An 18,672-nucleotide genomic window follows, 5' to 3' on the forward strand; every position below is an offset into this window, starting at 1 on the left:
AACGGCCGGAGCTGTGCTGATCCGAAGTCAGGAGCCAGGAGCCAGGAGCTTCTTCCGGGTCTCCCACATGGATGCAGGGGCCCAAGGACTTGGGCCATCTTCTACTGCTTTCCTAGGCCATAGCAGAGAGCTGGATTGGAAGAGGAGCAGCCAGGACTAGACCAGCGACTATATGGGATGCCAGTACTTCAGGCCAGGGCTTTAACCTGCTACACCACAGCACTGGCCCCTCAAGAAGCAACTGTTTAGCCTTATGGTTAAAGAGTCCACATCTCACAATGGAATACCTTGGTTTGATTCCTGGCTCTGGCTCCTGACTGCAGCTTCTTGCCAACATAGACCCTGAGAGACACCAATGATGGCTGAGGTAACTGGATTCCTGCCACCCATGTGGAATTGAATTTCTGGTTTTGGCCTTGGCCCTGCCCCCATTGTTGTGGTCATTCAGTGAGTGAACTAAAGGATGAGAGCTCTCTTTTTCTGTTTACCTGTCTCTCCATTTCTTTCTCAAATAAAATAATAATAATAATAATAAAGCCTAGCAAATCATTTGACTCCTCTGAGCTCCATTCTTTCTTCAGAGCACAGAGATAAAAATTAAATTTTGTGGGATTGACATGTGTGAAATGCTTTATGTGGTATCTGGAGTACAGTAGGTACTTTGTGAATCATAGTTATTATTATGTGTAGTGGATTAAATTTCAGATTCTTAGCTACTTCCAAACCCAATACTATCCCAGTTGTGTTCAAAGACTTTCTGCTAAAGTCATTCTGCTTTAATTATCGCCCTGTACATTTCCTGCCCTTTGCTGTTTTTTCAACGTGTCATTTTGAACTTTGTGCTTGGAATGCTCACTCCTAGCCCTTTAAAGTCTTTCTCCTCCAGAAATTCCTCAGGGACCACTTCAACATTCAAGGCTTCCTCTCTCTCCCATGAGTTCCCAGTGGTTCTTATTGGGAGGCATTTCTCCAGTAATCTCTCACATTTCTGCATATCGACTCAGCAGAAGCACTGAGTGCCTTTCTGCCAGATGATCTCTTCATGGGTGATCTCTTCAGGCAAAAGGCGGGTCTGTTTACTCTGCAGTATAGCAAAGACAGTGTGTCCTAGCAAGGCACAGGTCAGCAGGCTTACTGCTCTTATGAAAGACCTTGGATTCCATTCCTATGATGCAATCCATTGCATATGCAAAGGATACCTGGTTTCTCTTTGCATTGCTCTGCAATCACCAAGCTTGGGAAACTGATATAAGACGTACTACTTTGGCTACTGCAGTTGCTGAGAGCAATAATGTTCTCTGTCTTTGGTCCTTTATGTGTTTTTTTTAAGTTTATTATTATTTTTTTTACATATTCAAAAGGCACGTTTTACCAACATCCAGGAAACTGGCAGCGTAACTTGTTCATTTGCACATGGGATACACCTTAGATCTTCCTTGTTATTCTAAACAATCATTGTTTGTATATTAGGTTCTTACAGTTCTAATATATTCCATAAATATGCATATATTTCATAGGCCATTCTTTGTTTACTTTTCTATTGTTATTGAAAGGAGCCAAGAGCCGCCATAAAAAAATGGCCTTAATAAAACAGTCCTGGGAAATGGGGAGTAAACTAAGTTCACAGAGAAAGTAGATAGCTACTACCCAGAGATAAGGGCTACTACCCAGAGATAAGGGTGACAGAACATCCTGGTATGCACCTAAGCCCCCTCCCCTGTGCTTGTTCAAGCTTAACAAAGAAACCGTGAGGCACGTAGGGCAGGGCACGTAGCCACCCCTTTCTGCTCTTCAAGGACCCCCTCCCCTTGTCCAAGCTTAGACACGTAGGGCACGTAGCCCCCGTTTCTGTTCTCTCCTCCTCCTCGACGACCTCCTCCCCTTGTAGTTACCCAATAAACTTACGCCACCCTATGGTATGTTAATTTTGTGGTTTTGCCCCTTAAAAACTGTGTGAGATAGCTGCTCGGTGCTCCTCTCTCTTTCTCGCTGCTTGCAGCAGCAGAGGGCCCATTTGCGCAAATGAAATAAAATTACCTCCTGTTCTTTTGCATCGTCTGGTCTGGAGTCTGTGTTTCTGGGGTCGTCACAAAAGGACACCGCTTTTGGGGTCCTACATTTGGGGGCTCGTCCGGGATTTGGGGGACCCCAGACTCCGACACTCTATCGGCCTGACGGAGGTAAGTTTGCTTACTTGTGTATTATTGTAATTGTGGTTTGTACTGTTTGTCTTTGTCTGCCAGGGCGACGTGGAATCCGTCCTGGGGTGCCTGTACAGGCTCAGTATTGACTGGACCAGTGGGGGAGACAGACGTGTCCTGAGACCCCTGGTTCAACCCTGGAGGATGCTCCAGTGGTGGTCTGGGAAGGAGGGAAAGAGGGAATTTCCCTTCTTCCAGGGGAGAGCCTGGCCAGACGGCCGCTCCCTTCTGATAGTTTTTGTTTTGTCTTGGTCTGTTGCTGCACGGCTTGTGATTTGTGTTCTGTGTGTCGCTGTTTTTGCTGTCCTTTATTTCTTACTGTCTCCCCCATCTGTTTTTATTGTTGTGTTTGATTGCTAGATGTATACTTGTATGAAAAATGTGTATTGTATTCTTTTTTTTTTTTTTTTTTGACAGGCAGAGTGGACAGTGAGAGAGAGAGAGACAGAGAGAAAGGTCTTCCTTTGCCGTTGGTTCACCCTCCAATGGCCGCCGCGGCCGGCGCTCTGCGGCCGGCGCACCGCGCTGATCCGATGGCAGGAGCCAGGAGCCAGGTGCTTTTCCTGGTCTCCCATGGGGTGCAGGGCCCAAGCACCTGGGCCATCCTCCACTGCACTCCCTGGCCACAGCAGAGGGCTGGCCTGGAAGAGGGGCAACCGGGACAGAATCCGGCGCCCCGACTGGGACTAGAACCCGGTGTGCCGGCGCCGCTAGGCGGAGGATTAGCCTAGTGAGCCGCGGCGCCGGCCTGTGTATTGTATTCTTATGATGTGTTAATTATGTCTACTTCTCAATGCAACTCTAGGGCCAAATGTAAGGACAAATTTTTGGAATGGAGAGGCTTGTACCTAGATTTGGCTCTGGTAACCAAGAAACTTTGCTGCCGAATGACCTTCTCCTGCTCCTTGGGAGCCTGGCCAGCTCCCGGGGAGGGGGATAAAGGAATGTTTTCTGATAAACAGGTGGGCATGCTTCATGTCTCGGCTCTCTGGCCAAGACCCAAGATGGGACGCACTGCTTGCCTAAAATCTTGGCAATGAGCTACCCTTGTCCTTGGGGGCTTTAAGGGGGAGCCGGAGCAAGCCTCTGCTGCTGCTGTTTCGTTTCGGGGGGAACACGCAGTCAAGCTGAATGTTAAATGTGCCCGTGATGATTACTAATAATGTTTAATTCTCAGTATGGATCCTTCTCCGGAGCTGTGTGAAGATTGCCTAGTGATGCTCACAGTACTGTAAATTCTACAAAACATAAGTACAACGTGGACATGATCAATTGGCTACTGTGATTGAGGTGTTCTGTGACAGTCCCTTTAATGAAAAATTAACAAAATGGATTAATAACAGGACATTCAGGACCTGCCACTCTGCTTGGTATGTCATTACAAAAATCAACAAGGAGGGCTATGCCTGATAAATGAGGGTGCTATAAATGTGGGCAGCAGGGACATGTACAAAAATTGTCCAAAAGTCAAAAATCAAAATAAGGCTCCTCCTGGGATTTTCCCCCGGTGCTAAAGGGGAAGGCATTGGGCCAATAAATGTCACTCCAAAACTGATAAAGAAGGTAATTCATTAAAAAACAGAGTTCAGGAAACTGGAAGCGGGGCCAGCCTCAGGCCCTCCCTACAGGGATCAGTGGACCATCTTGCTATAGTATCATTAAAGCAATGGAGCCATGTTTATTGCAACATTCTGTTAATCTATGCTCCTTTACCATCTTTCCTGTAAATAATTTTAGTGTGCACTACAAGGCTTGCAGCATATTTCTTGTGGATTAAACTAAAAGTAACTAAGTCTGTGCACAGCAGACAGCTGAAAAGTAATTTACTGTCACAAATTGGCATAGTTGGCAGGATCCGCAAGTATGCAAAGCATTGCCTTTCTTTAAAAGAAAAACTGAAGTTGCATGTGTAACCTGTGATGTTCCTGGCTGGAAAGACCTTCAGTTCACCTCTTTGGTGAAGGAATGGGCTCTCTGCTCAGAATCGAGTGAGAATTGGGATGGCAAGTTACAGAGTGCACAGCCTCCACAAGTTATTGAGGTTTTGCTATCAGTGCCGGTGTGTGGGGAGCAGCCCGGACTGGACTGAGTTACTGGAATTAAGACTTATTCTATGCATCTGCTCTCCCACAATATGGCGCTGGGAGAGAAGTAAACAGCTTCCGCACAGCTGCCTCCAGTTCAACCAATAAACTGTAGGACTTGCTCCTGATTGGAGGAGAGCAGTGTACTTGGCGTGTGGGCAGCCGAGTTAGGATTGGCGGAGGAGGACTATAAAGGAGGAGAGAGACGGCATGCACCAGGAACATCTAAGGGGAACATCTAGCTGAAGGAACACCTGTGCAGCCCCCGAGAAGAGCCGGCCGGCGGTGTGCCACTCCCCTGCGGAAGTGGGGAATGTGGCCAGGGGGAACTGCCCTTCCACGGAGGTGGAAGGGATAGTAGCCAACCCGGGAAGAACCAGCAGCAAACCCGGGGAGGGCCGAGCAGACGAAAGAACAGCGCAGGGTCCTGTGTCGTTCCTCCACGAAGAGGGGGAGCGACACCGGTGGAAAAGGGGGATGAACTATAGGCTTTGGGGAGGTGAAAATGGATTTTGTTATCTGCATACTGATGCATGTGTAAGCAATTAAAAAAATAAGTACAGGATAAATGTAAATTGGGAAAAAGAAAATGCTGCCCTTTGGAGTCAAACTGCTAGGTAGTGGTAAAAAAAATTATATCAAGCTCCTGTACTGCTGCCAGGGCCAACTAAGGTTATTCAGTGTTAATACAGAATTCCAGGTGGACATGAAAAAAATATCTAAAACAGTAAAAAAAATTATGTTAGTGCTGGAGTGATAATTCCCATAATCACTAAAAAAAAATTATCTAATTTGACATGTTAAAAAAAAAAAACCAGGTAAAACCTGAAAAATGACTGTGGATTACAGGGAATTAAACAAAGTTACTCTCCCATTGACTGCTACAGTCCCAGATACCATCATTTTGATGTAAAAGGTCACAAACATAAAAGCGTGTTCTTGATAAGGAAAGTTAAAAGAAAGAGATACTTTTAAATAAAAAAGGGATATGATTTGTAAAAATTGTTTATCTTAATGGCTGGTTTATACTGGAATAAAAAAGGGGGGGGAGAAGAGAAAGGTTTGAGCAAGTTACAGAAGGTGTGAGAAAGTCGCAAAATGTTATGGGAAGAAGAAATCTTTGGTTATTTTCTTTGACATAAAATCAAAATCTGATCCTCTGTTAAAGCAATGAGTTAAAGTAATCTATTATGTTCTCTTGATGTCTCTGTTAAATTCTAACTGCTTAAAAACAGCTGTAAAAAGAGCAATGGTAAAATGGAGGGATCCTATCACCAATCAATGGAATGGACCTGATCCAGTACTGGTATGGGACAAGGGCTCCTAAGGGATGGGTTTTTCCATGTAACCAACATGCCTTTCTGCAATTGCTCCCTGGGCCGTGTGGCCCTGATGCTAACATCTGTATTTACAGCAGCGGATAGAGCACGTCAGTGGTGTGCTTTACCTGAAGACTACAATAACAATCATCCTAATAGGAGAGGACACTGCCCTTGCCATGGCTGCATCAGTAGTAAGTGTTCCTGGACTGGCTTTTGGAAATAATCGTGGACTATGAAGGCTTACATGTTTGGTGACCAAAGCAATCAATCTTACTGCTACTGTGCTATCCAATATAGCCAAAGAATTGGATCAAGTTCACTCAGGAGTGCTTTTAAGCCATGCAGCTAACAATTACTTGCTGTTAAAAAGATCATTTAAGTTGTAAACCTGTACCTGGGGGATATTGCTTTAACATTACTAACAATGTGCCATATATAGAGTCTGTTATTGATAAACTTAAGAGTAAAATGCAACATATGTTTATTACTAACCCACTATTCATTTGAAGGGTTTCAATGGATTCATTGGTTATTAATGTTGGCTGGACTGCTACTGCTTTTCCCACTCTGTATGGGATGTCTTCCGTGTGTTCTGCATTTTATCCTGACTTCCCTATAGTATGAATGGACTGAGATTCATCATTTAAAACTTCGTACCAAGCCTCCTTTGTAATCAAAATAATTGATATTTGGCTGTATGTTTCATCTCTCACCTAATGTTGGGCTGGAATGGTACTCAAAGACGGGTAAGACGCTCAGCATCCTTTACCAACCTAAGACAGGGCTCTAGGCCAAGCTGCCAGAGTTACCGATGACGGGTAAGGACAGAGATGACTGAGGGCAACCTAAGACAGAGGCCATTCTCAATTTAATAAAAAAAAAGGGGGGAAATGTGGGGACCCATGGCTGGCCATGGGCCCACATGCTAAGGCCTGGCTTGCTGATCATTGGCATTAGTCCTCACGCAACAGTATCAAGCCCTGGCCACCAGTGACCATATTGAAACCCCTCATTAACGGCACACAATTTTAGGATTAAAATTAGTTCAAAGAGAAAATGGGGGAATGAAAGGAGCCAAGAGCCGCCATAAAAAAATGGCCTTAATAAAACAGTCCTGGGAAATGGGGAGTAAACTAAGTTCACAGAGAAAGCAGATAGCTACTACCCAGAGATAAGGGCTACTACCCAGAGATAAGGGTGACAGAACATCCTGGTATGCACCTAAGCCCCCTCCCCTGTGCTTGTTCAAGCTTAACAAAGAAACCGTGAGGCACGTAGGGCAGGGCACGTAGCCACCCCTTTCTGCTCTTCAAGGACCCCCTCCCCTTGTCCAAGCTTAGACACGTAGGGCACGTAGCCCCCGTTTCTGTTCTCTCCTCCTCCTCGACGACCTCCTCCCCTTGTAGTTACCCAATAAACTTACGCCACCCTATGGTATGTTAATTTTGTGGTTTTGCCCCTTAAAAACTGTGTGAGATAGCTGCTCGGTGCTCCTCTCTCTTTCTCGCTGCTTGCAGCAGCAGAGGGCCTATTTGCGCAAATGAAATAAAATTACCTCCTGTTCTTTTGCATCGTCTGGTCTGGAGTCTGTGTTTCTGGGGTTGTCACAAAAGGACACCGCTTTTGGGGTCCTACAGTTATCGATTTGTAAAGAAAAGGTGTCGTTTTCTTTTCTGAAGAATCTTTCATATTCCATACCAAGCTGGTTGCTTCCTATGATGTTATTTTCTGTTCCTCTATCCCATGTATTTCCTTCCCTTGAAATTATTTTTCTCTTTGGTCCTTCGGCTTTCAATTACACACCGTTTTCAGACTTCTTTTGAATCTTATTTATTTGAAAGTCAGAGAGGGAGAAATAAAGAGAGGGAGAGAGAGAGAGAGAAATATCTTCGATTCACTGGTTCACTCCCCAAATAACTGCAACAGCTAGGGCTGGCTCAGGCTGAAGCCAGGAGCCAGGAACTCCATCTGGGACTCCCATGAGGGTGGTAGGGACCCAAGTATTCCAGCCATCATCTGCTTCCCAGGCACATTAGCAGGAAGTTTTTTTTTTTTTGGACAGGCAGAGTGGGCAGTGAGAGAGAGAGACAGAGAGAAAGGTCTTCCTTTTCCATTGGTTCACCCCCTGATGGCCACTGCGGCGGTGCGCTGCGGCGGGTGCACCAGGCTGATCCGAAGCCAGGAGCCAGGTGCTTCTGGTCTCCCATGCGGGTGCAGGGCCCAAGCACTTGGGCCATCCTCCACTGCACTCCCTGGCCACAGCAGAGAGCTGGCCTGGAAGAGGGGCAACCGGGACAGAACCGTCGCCCCAACCAGGACTAGAACCTGGGGTGCTGGCGCCGCAGGCGGAGGATTAGCCTAGTGAGCCGTGGCGCCAGCCAGAAGTTGTATATGAAGTGGAGCAGCTAGGAGTGAAACTGTCACTCTGACAGGATGTTTAAGTGTGTGCCCCTTGAATCATATTTGACTTTCCCATATGTTTATTTCTGGTCTTTGTTGCTATATTTACATTGCTAATGGACAAAGCCTTCTTTTGACTTGCCTGAAAAAAATCTCCCTGAATTCCTGGTGAACATTATACCTAGAGTCACAAGATTTGCAAAGGAGCACTCAGGTCACAAATGATTGAAGAGTGAGGCTGATCAAGTAATAACCATCCTTTTTATTATCTCCACCAGAGGGCGCATTTCATGTTGGATTTTAAGAGTATGCCTGTTGGGATCACCTCTGCTTCCAATAAGCAGCTGTCAGCGCTCCTGTTTACTGAATGAATTAGTAAATGTATGAAAATGTGTTAGAAAATGGAGTGTTGTTCTGGTTCCACTTCACCCTACTCCAGGTTGGAGCTCTTTTGACTATGACTTCATTGTTACTGCATTTCAGTTCAAGAGGAAGTGAGCTTGAAAACCCAGACCAAGTCTTGAAAAATGAGTTCCTGTGATTTTTTCACATTTTTCACCAACTTGAAAGTGTATGTCAGTGTATACACAGTAATGGTTGACACAGAGCTGTGACCTGACTAGAAATTCTGCACCTTATGCCAACTGGATAGTTACAAAATCAATTCCAGGTCTCTTGTAGTGGGAAGGGTGACTTACATAGTATTGAGTATTATGGAGGCAAAGGAAGGAGTGGTAGAGAGTTGCTTTCTGAACTCTTAAGTGAATTTATTTCCTTTTATGTTTTACACTTTTCTCATGGAGCTTAGAACTAACTGAAAAATCAACTCCCAGCAGTATTTGACTTTTACTGAATCTAACAGATACCTCCAAATAAGTTCCTGTATGCAGATGTAGTGTTCTCTGGAGCTTCAGAGTTTCCTATGTGACCACAACTTTTTGAGGTCCCATGAGCCACTTTGTATGGTAGCATATATACAATGCAGTGTCAGCTTTCTGCTCCAAAGATACTCACCCTCTGATAGGGGAGGTTGATTCCACACCAGTGAGACCATGTGGGTGGAGTAGGCACCAAGAAGAACCTGTTAAGAAAGCAGAAGGGTGCAGTGTGCCCCGTCCCTTCCTTTAATCATGGTTGTGGATCCCTGTGCTTTGCTGGTGCAGAAAGAGGATTGTCTACCGATTCTCACTTTTCATGTTAAAACATTTGGTGGGCACAACCTCCTGGGACATGTTAGTGGGCCGTGTGAAGGTGATTCAGGTGTGAGCAGCTATTGCTTGGCAGTTTTGAGGGCAAGGCCTTGTCCTAGTTATCTTTGCATCAGGGTTGCTCTGAGCTTGGCCCTGCACAAGTATATAGACGGTGCTCATTAAGTGCCAGTGCTCTTTATATGTGTGTCCCAGAGTCGCACACAGAGATCTAGAGCACAGGAGTCAAGACATAATGTTTCTGACTCTTGCTGGTTAGGTTGCCTCTCTACTTTTGTGAGTCAGAGCAGGTAGACCACTTCTGCCTCCTTCACATCTTTAACTCAAAGGGTGGTGTGAGCTCTTCCACCCAAGACCCTTACAGCCTACCCTGAGGAAAGTGCACACACAGCCCCCCAAGAGCTGCAGATTCAGTGCGTGTTTGATCTTAGCTGCTCCTTTGCGCTCCACGAGGTACACTGGCCAAGATTGTCAATGGAAACTCTCCATTGAAACTCTTACCTGTTGCTGGAACGCTGGCCAATTTGAATTTAAGTAGTTTAGAACAGAAGCCCCTTAGCATGCCCAGAAGTTAAAGGCAGGCTGTACTCTGCTGTGGCCAGGGAGTGCAGTGGAGGATGGCCCAGGTGCTTGGGCCCTGCACCCCATGGGAGACCAGGAAAAGCACCTGGCTCCTGGCTCCTGCCATCGGATCAGCGCGGTGCGCTGGCCGCAGCGCGCCGGCCGCGGCGGCCATTGGAGGGTGAACCAACGGCAAAAGGAAGACCTTTCTCTCTGTCTCTCTCTCTCACTGTCCACTCTGCCTGTCAAAAAAAAAAAAAAAAAAAAAAAAAAAGGCAGGCTGTAGTAACTTCTTCGTGAAACCTGCTCCTTGTCGCCTGTCCACTTCTAGGGAGAAAACTGACCAGAACCCTGAAGCTTTGGCGCAAGAATATCTATAGGCGTCTAAAAAACCGGTACAAAGAAAGTTTATGGCTCCCTCCCCTTCGTTCTCTTCGCCTGCCGCCTCTCAGCTTGTCCTGAGAATCAGATAGACGCATTTTCAAGAGCTCACCCCAAGACTTGTAAAACTGTCAACAGCTCCCCAAGCTCTGCTTTCCGTCACCTTGACTGCCGACCCGAGTTTGTGCTGACCGCTAGGTCGCGCTGTCGGACAAGAAATCAGAGTCAGGACCCACCGGGCACCCAGGACTCGGAGGGAGAAGAGGTGGGAGTTGGAGGAGAATGAAGAGGGAGGGCGATCCCAGATTTGGCCCAAGGAGTGGAAGCCATAGGAAGTCAACCAAACAATAAATCCACCCAGCTGCGCTTCAGTCAACAAACATCATCAATTTACTGCAAGCCTTGAGGATCCCAAGGGTGACAGAACTGGATGCACCACTGACAGGGGCACGATGGATGGGGTGCTCACGTTTTTACCCGTCTTTGTCCTCTTCCCAAACTGGGAGTCTAGCTTAAAGGCTCCAGGGACCAAACAGTGTATCCCTGGGTACCCCCTTGAATGCATTCTGATTGCACCCGTATCCCCTGGGAACAAGAGTGTTTGAGATTAGCTTGCGGAGATGTCCTCTTCTTCCCTCCTACTTTGAAAGTTTTGTGCATGGATTTTCTTTTCTTCCTTTCTCTCTCTCTTCAGCAGGCGCTTTGTGTAAGATCCTCTGCAGCTACTTTTCCCAAAAGCATTAACTGAGTATGTGAGCGAGAATATCTAGAGCAGCAGCATATGCCCACGAGGGGCCCCGGCACGCTATTCCAGGAGCAGCGGGCGATGCGGGCACCCTTGGGGTCAGACACCTCTTGCATCCACTGCGGCCTCCAGCTTTGCGAGGAGAGAGCTCAGGACTGTGATAGGCTTCCCTGGGGACGACTGCTCGGTTCCCCTTTTGATCTACGCATCTGCAGCTCTGAGCCAGACCGACATGAAAGAACCCTTCTTAAACCAAGCAAATCCATCCAGGGTTAACATCTGGGCGAAACACTACGCCCAGCCAGACTGGGCAGGCATGCAAGGAAGTAGTTTTCCTTGGCTAGTCAGGGGGTGCCCTTGTCCTTGTGAGCGGGGAGCTTCCTCGGCAGTTCCCGGCTTCTGGGCCAGGGCGATCGTCCGCTGCTCCGCACCAAATTTCGCGCCGCGACCGCGGCCCGCGGGAATTCCTTGCTCTCAGGCTGTGTTCTTGGGCTGCCCCCTCCCACGCAGTCTGTGAGCCGGGTTGGATCAGATCCCCAGCGCTCTGCGTGTGTCGGGTCGGGACGCGGGCGAAGCATGGCTCTGGTGTTTAGGTCCGCTCCGCAGAGGCTAAGGCGAGGGGCTCCTTTGTACTGCAGATCGACTAGGCTGTGCGATGGCCTTTTGGCGCACGTCGGGTTATTCGCCCCCTCGATGCGCTCCCGCATGGGGGGTTTGGCCAACACTAAGGCTGTGAGGATCTGAAGAGGGGAAAGCCTGGGCCCTGTGTGGGCTCTTTGTGCGAGCTGCCCAGCTGGACATCGAGTGGGCCGTGAGTGCTAGGGGAATGTGCCGAGGTGGCGATTTCTACTCCCCCCCCCCCCATCTTCCCCCTCCTGTGTTCTCTCTGGTTTCCTCCCGTTCTCTCTGGAGGCAGCGCGAGAGGTACAGGGTGGGGATAGGGGGCGCCCTGAAGTTCCGGTCATCCTAAAGGCAAGGTCGGAAGTTACCATGCCCAGCAGTGGGAAGGCCGAATCTGCAGACGTCAGATCAACAGGAAAGAGGGGTTTATGGTTTATGTTGGAGACAGGAGCCCCTGCTTCTATCACCGGGAGCATTTACAGGGTCGCTGCTCCACTGTTCGCTCCCCTGCAGGCCGGGCAGTGTAACCCATCACGAGATGGCACTGTCCACACCGACGTTTCTTATCACAGCCCGTCCCGCAGCGCTTTTCTGAGGCCGACGTGCGAGTGCCCTCGGCGTCTTCGCGGGCGCCCTGAGCAGCCTGGCAACCCCGAGTGCCAGCCGCCCAACTCAGGGCCCAGAGACGAGCTGTGTGGACGGGGCGAGCCGTGAAAAGAGGGGACCGTCCCTGTAGGCCCTCCAGTAGTAACTGAGGGTGCGTGTGGGGGGTGCCTTCGAGGTTTCAACCTACTGCACTTTGCCCCTTTGACCCCGCGGGGTTCCCAGGGCAGAGCTTCCGTCCAAAGCCAAGTTTTACTCCTGCCGGGCTGGGCAGAGAAATTTCTGTAGTGGAAGTAATTTGTTCCCTAGTGGCTTCCTTTTCTGGGGACCCCTGGGCTTCAACTAGTCTTCCCTCCTGGCTCAAACTAAAGATTCCCGGTTCTATCCCCAAGCTCCGGGGGAGCGAGACAGGACTGGGAAAGCCATCCCATCTCAGAGGCCCGTGCGGGCGGCTGTCCGCGTTTCCAATCGCCACTCGGAGATTGAAAAAGACAGAAGGCCCGCCGCGTGCGCAGACAGTTAGTTAATGGAAACCCTGCAAATCGGTTTTAAGTGCACCCAGGACGGAGGGGGAGGAAGGTGGAGGTGGCGTTGATGGGGCCTGGGGACAGGATGGAGTGGGGGTGCAGTGCACGGTACATCCTCGCGGTTCTGGAAACCAGTCGCTTTCCCGCTCCCCATTGTTCTTAACTTAGAAAAAAAAATCAATCTATTAAAGAAAATCGCAGGGCCAGGGAAACCCGAGCTCCCCGGCCCGCCCCAGGCGGAGGAGTCCGCGGCTCCCCTTGGCAGGGCACCCGGCTGCGGCTGTCCCCCTCTCCCCACCCGCCCTCTCCCCGCCCCCCGGCGGGGCGCTGCTACTACGGCGCTCGCCACCTCACGCCGAAGGAATGCTCGAAGTATGCACACGTTCCCAAAAGTAGACCTCCTTCACCGCCGGAGGAGCATACATCACCCGTGGCAGCCGTCCACCTTCCCAGGCGTTTCGTAACCGAGTAAACTGAGAGCTGGGAACAGCCCTCTCTCTATTAAGTAGCCCGCGGCGCGGAGTCTCTCCCCACTCGGCGAAGGCGAGCCGCTCCAGACGCGTCCGCGCGCAGCCTGCCGCGCTCCCCGGAGCTCTCCGCTCGCCCCACCACGCCCGCCGCTCCTCCGGGATCGCGCCGCCGCCGCTGCCTGTACGCCCGAGGCCGCCAGGTGCTCCCGGGGCGCAGCGCCGATTGCCCGGGCAGGCGCGGGCCACGCCGAGCGCCGGCTTCCCCGAAGCTGGGACCCACTGTCGCCGCCGCTACCTCGGTCACCGCGCCCTCAGGTCGGCCTGGCTTTTAGCGTCCTATCCTCCCACCCCGTCCTCCGCGAAGGTAGTCGGGGAGGCTCGCTTGTATCCTGCACCTTGCCGGGAGCGTCTCCCACCCCCAAATTCCGGGCAAAGAGCGTTTGGATTTGTAAGAAGCGTGCGTCAGTAGAGAGGGATTTCGTGGTGGGCTTGCGTTTCGCGGGGGAGCGAGAAATGTGGCTTTTCTTGAGAGCCCACGCAGGGCGGCGGTGCACGCCAAGCATCCCGTTGAGCAGTTCGGGTCGCGGGCAGTTTCATCCGCAGATGCTATGGAGTTCTTGGCGGAGTGCGCGGGTTCCCTGGACATTCGGTCCCCACCCTCTCCAGCGGTGGCTCTGAGGGGCCCGGGAAGGCATTTCCGAGACCCCCGCGCGCACTTTGTATGGAAGGCGGGCCAGGCTGCGCGCCCGGGTGTGCGTCCCGGCGCCTTCCTCCGCTGCTTTTCAAGTACCTACAGGGTGGGTCAGAGCCGCCCTCGGGAACTCATTCTCGGCCGGCTTCTCCCAACTTGGTGAGAAAGTCCTTCTCGGACCCCCTCCAGGGCTGCGGGACCTCTGGGGAGCGCCAATGCCGGAGAGCGCAGGGGTTGCAGCCGAGGGGCGTCCTGGCCCCCTCACGGAGCGGGGCCCGGGGAGCGGAAAAGGGACCCTGAGTCGGCATCGTCAGGGGACCCTCTGGTGACTGGTTTGGGGCTCCCTGGGACTCCGCTCCCTCGCCTCCCACCTCAGACCGCATTTTGCAGCCTTTTAAAGAATGCTGAGGAGGATGCGAGGCAAGAAAGGAAAGGAGCGCCGAGCTCCTCCCTGGATGACCCGGGGACGTCCAGGTCCCGGTGGGTAGGCGAGAGGGCAGGGGTCGCGCGGGGGCCCTGTGGGGAGGGGTCCTGTGGGAGTCTCTCTGTGTGCAATTTTCAAGTAAACTTGACTCGAAAGTTAAGAACCCGGCCTCTTCCCGCGGCGAGCGGGGAGGGGCGAGCCGGCTGAAGCGGACAGGTCTCGCCTAAGCCCCCTTCTCCTTCCCCGACTCATTTTCATTCATGGGGGTGAAGTGAGGAGAGCCCACGCTGCCACGTCGAGGCAGCCACTTCCAGACGTGTATGTCTGAGAATGCTCAATGGGCTGTTGCTAGGCATTCCGATAAATGTTTTGGCTAAGAAAGAGAGAATTTCTGTTTTAAACGTATATGGTCGGAATGCCGGGCGGGCTGGCGGGCTGGCGGGCTGGCGGGTATTCTGCGGCGAGGTGATTCATTTTTGCCTGTGAGCCAGGCCGTCGATAGGTGGCGCTCCAGGCCCAGGCAGCGGCGCGCCCATTCTGGTTTTTATTGAGGATTCAGCTGTGGCTTTTTTTTTTTTTTTTTTTTTTTTAATCTGCACACAGCTTTTCGGTGGATCGATTGTCAGCGTTTAACTTTTCGCGAGAACGGCTGCCAACTGCGTTGGAAATTATTATAGCAAAGCTAAGGCCAGATGCCGGGAACAATGGGCCAGTTTCACCTCTCGCTTTTCATGGGTGGAGAGGAGGGTTAGAAATGTCAAACAGTTGTTAATTAGGAAGAAAGATCTTGCTAGAGCCGGAGTGTAGCGCCAACGTCTTCATCTTGGCTTCATAAAAAGGAGCTCCGGGCGATTTGGCACGCCTGCTCATTAGACATTTAAAATACAATTTACACCCAGGCTGAGGGAAGCTGCCCGAATGCCTTGTGCCAATACTTTGGAAAGACGTGGTTGGAGATTGTCAGCTTCCTTTCTCAGGGAGGGCTTGCTCTTTGGCTCATTTTCCAATTCCAAAGCTGGACTGTGCCCTTCCCTTTCCATTTTTCGGTGGGCCTTGCCTGCTGCCTTACAAAAATTTATGGACCCCACAGTCAAGTCTTTTTATGTTCACCACTGGCACCTTGCCAGTTCAGCTCATTGCCAGTAGCTTTTGTTTCTGGGTCAGACCCTAGCATATATTAGGTGATTCCATTCTGTCGACATGGATGAAGCACCTACTGTGTATTGGGAAACCACGAAAGATGGGTGAAACTCTTTGTCTTTAAGGAATTAATAATTTAGTTAAAGAATCAGAGTATATCCTGCTGTGGACATAATTGAAATTTTCCAGGACAAATGAACACAGAATGCAAAGATTACTTACATGAATGAGACTTTTTCATTAAAAATGACTTGGGAGAACAGACAAAGGGGTGTTCTGCCTCTCCTATTGCCTTGTCTCTTCATTAAGTGTTTTGGAGTTGTTTTGTCCCCTCATCTCTGCTGAAGGATTTATCAGATGTGGAAACAACACAGTTAGCAGGAGGTTCAGGTTTCCACGGGGCCTGCCATCCTTCTGTATATTCCATTTCAGACCTTAAAGAGCTGCCTATTTGTAGGCAGAACAGAATGAAGAAAAAAGAGTGTAAAGGAGCTTTATTATACTTTTCCAAATCACCCTGAGACCACTAAAGTACAGTTACCTAAAGAGTTCAGCAGTAAGGAAAAAGCAGCCAAATACAATCTCCAGCTGGAAGAGACATTTAGTTGGGTATGGGATAGAGTGACTTCTGAATTAGCCATCACCCTGACAGGATGAAGTCATGTGGGGGCTGGCAATGCCCTCACCCAGGATGCGAAGCAGACCAGTGGCCAGGAACACAGGACCCTCTTTAAACATGAACTCCCTCTTGGTGCCCTGATTAAACTTCTGTAGCTGAGCTTGACTTCCACTCATCCACAATAGGCCCATTATGTGCTGGCGTGGGCCCTGTGGTTATTAAGGCAAATGTGATCGAGTTCTGGAGTGGGTCCAGGCTACAGTTGTAACCTGGTTCCAGGCCTGCCCAGACCCGGTTCTCATGCGGTCACTGCTTCCTCCCGCAGATCCCTTCATGCGGCCCTGAGCTGGGAGACCAAGCATGCGGATCAGGCTTCCCCCAGCGCTGGCCGCCCTGGGCGCGGCCCTGCTCCTGTCTTCCATTGAGGCAGAAGGTAAAAGACTCTTCCTTCCTCCTTCCTGAGTTGACACTGCAGAATTCGAGAAAGGAAAAAAGCCCACATTTTTTCTTGCCTCTAATGCTTGCTCTGTTTCCCCTGCACCTGGTGCTTTCTCCGGTGGTGGTTTCTCTCCTTCAGAGAATCACGCCCTTGTCCCGAGGTTTGTCCACTTCCCAGCTGTCAGCCAGCTCTTTCGTATTCTGCTTCATGCGTTTCGTGCAGTGCTGTGTGGTCCTCTTTGTGCTTGTCTTTGCGGTGTGCTGTCCACACCGCCACCGCCACTGCCGACTCCCGAGAGGACCAGCTGCCCAGGAGCGGGCACGGCTGCAACCGGCTCTACCAACAGGACGCCACATGGTGGCCGTACCCAGGAGCCCCGGCGCGCGGGCAGACGCTCTCGCTTGGCTGGTAACCACCAGGGTCGGGTCTGCGACTTGAGGGACCGCATGAAATAAAGGACTGCAACAGCGCCAGCTCCGCGCGTCTGTGTGTTTTATGCGGGGGATGGGTGGCGAGCAGAGACCGAGGAGCCCAGGGTGCTCACGTGTCCGAGCGTCGCTGCCGCCCGGGTCTGACTCCCGCTGCTCCGAGACACGTGGCGCAGACCGGTGCGGTTCAGACAGGTTGGGGCTGGGCCAAGGTTTCTAGCCCGGGAAGCTGCCTTGCGGCAGAGCAGCCAGGCGCCACTCCCAGCGCCCTTCCCAGACTCCCTCCTTCTGAAGGGAGCCGGGAGGCAGCCTGGGACTGTGAGGTGGGCTCGCGGAAACGCTCTGTGGGGCCTTTGGAAAAGGAAGGGCCTCTGTTGTTGTGTACACTTGGTTCCTCGATTTCTCAATATGCAACCCATTTCTAGATCCAAGCATTAACCCGTTAGGGACCTCTGTGTTTCTTCCTCAATTGTCACTGGAGACCCGAAAAACTAATTTTATCATTCTTCAAGGTAAACCGGGGTGATGACATAAAAGACATCCTTTTTTTCCCCCAATAAGGAAATGCCCCTGTTGAAGTTAAGGAGAAATACTTCCGCATGGGGCAGTTATGCAAGTTCCAGGGGAAGATGTGCTTTTCTTGAAGTTGTTGCAAAAGTGGGGCTGTGTTGTGACAATAATGAGATTTAAAAAAAAAAAAACAAAAACTTTTACTTCAAGACTGCAGGTACAAAAATGAAATTTAGGAGAAGCAGAGAGTATCCAATATGTATGGAGTGTTTGGGAAAGTGACGGGCTCGCTGGCTTTTCTAGACTGATTGTATTTTGTGACTGTAAAGGCTTTTCAGAATGGCTTCGTAAAGTAGCATTCAAGGAAGCCTAGCTCTAATGATTTTTTAAAAGATTTATTTATCTATTTGAAAGACAGATTTACACAGAAAGGGAAAGACAGACAAAGAGATCTTCTATCTGCTGTTCATTCCCCAAATGGCCACAAGGGCTGGGGCTTGGAAGCCAGGAACCTGGGACTCCATCCAGGTCTCCCAGGTAGGTGGCAGGGACCCAAACACTTGGTCTATCTTCTGCTGGTTTCCCAGGTTCCTTAGCAGGGAGCTGGATTGGAAGTGGAGCACCTGGGACTCGAACCGGCACTCAGATGGAATGTTGGTGTTGCAGGTAGTAACTCAGGCTGCTCGACCTGTCACACCAGCCCTAAAATGATCTGTCTATGTCATTGTTGGGAAGAAATTTAATTTGAGGAACTTCTGGAAGCCCTAATAAGGATAAGTTTTAGATATTTCACTGAAGTAGCCCATTTATTGCTCAAGCAAATAAATATTCGAAAATGTTTTGAGAATTCTTAGGAAGAGAGTTAGGTAAGAATTGAAATAAGTGGACAAAAATCAGTTCAGAATTGGATGATTGGTTAACAAAGTGCAGTTAAAAAGAATGTTTTACTATGTGTATTTCCCATTATTTCCGTGTTACTTGTATTTATCTTTTAAATTTGTATTTATTCCCACTTGGTACAGTTTCATCTTTTGCTTTCTTAAGCTGTCTTTTCCTGTCTTCCACCCCCTTCAGTCAGTACTTGGGAGTTCTATTTTAATGGGATTTCCCTCCTTGATTTTGGCCTTATTCTCCAGTTTGGCACTGTAGAAATTTTATTTAATCTAACATTATCATTTCAACATGTGTCCGCATAAAAATTATTAGCTATTTTAACATTTTTGGTACTAAGTCTTTGGAATTGGGTGTGTATTTTATCCTTGTAGCACATTTTATTTTGAACTGGCCGCATTTCAAGT

At 49.8% G+C, this 18,672-nt stretch overlaps 1 protein-coding gene across 6 annotated transcripts in view; it reads left to right on the forward strand.

Moving 5' to 3' along the window:
• Positions 1-13,298: 13,298 nt before the first annotated feature.
• The window catches only part of COL12A1 (collagen type XII alpha 1 chain), a 128,036-nt gene continuing 122,662 nt past the window's right edge, over positions 13,299-18,672 (forward strand). For all 6 annotated transcript variants that reach the window (XM_051855515.2, XM_051855516.2, XM_051855519.2 and 3 more), the window contains exons 1-2: positions 13,299-13,438; positions 16,323-16,430. In XM_051855515.2, coding sequence (XP_051711475.1) covers positions 16,358-16,430 — 73 coding nt within the window. In that variant the 5' untranslated portion in view covers positions 13,299-13,438; positions 16,323-16,357. The remainder of the gene's footprint in view (positions 13,439-16,322; positions 16,431-18,672) is intronic.

Source organism: Oryctolagus cuniculus, chromosome 5 (assembly GCF_051225735.1).
Source record: "Oryctolagus cuniculus isolate XC-2025 breed Fujian yellow rabbit chromosome 5, ASM5122573v1, whole genome shotgun sequence".
Lineage (NCBI taxonomy): Eukaryota > Metazoa > Chordata > Mammalia > Lagomorpha > Leporidae > Oryctolagus > Oryctolagus cuniculus.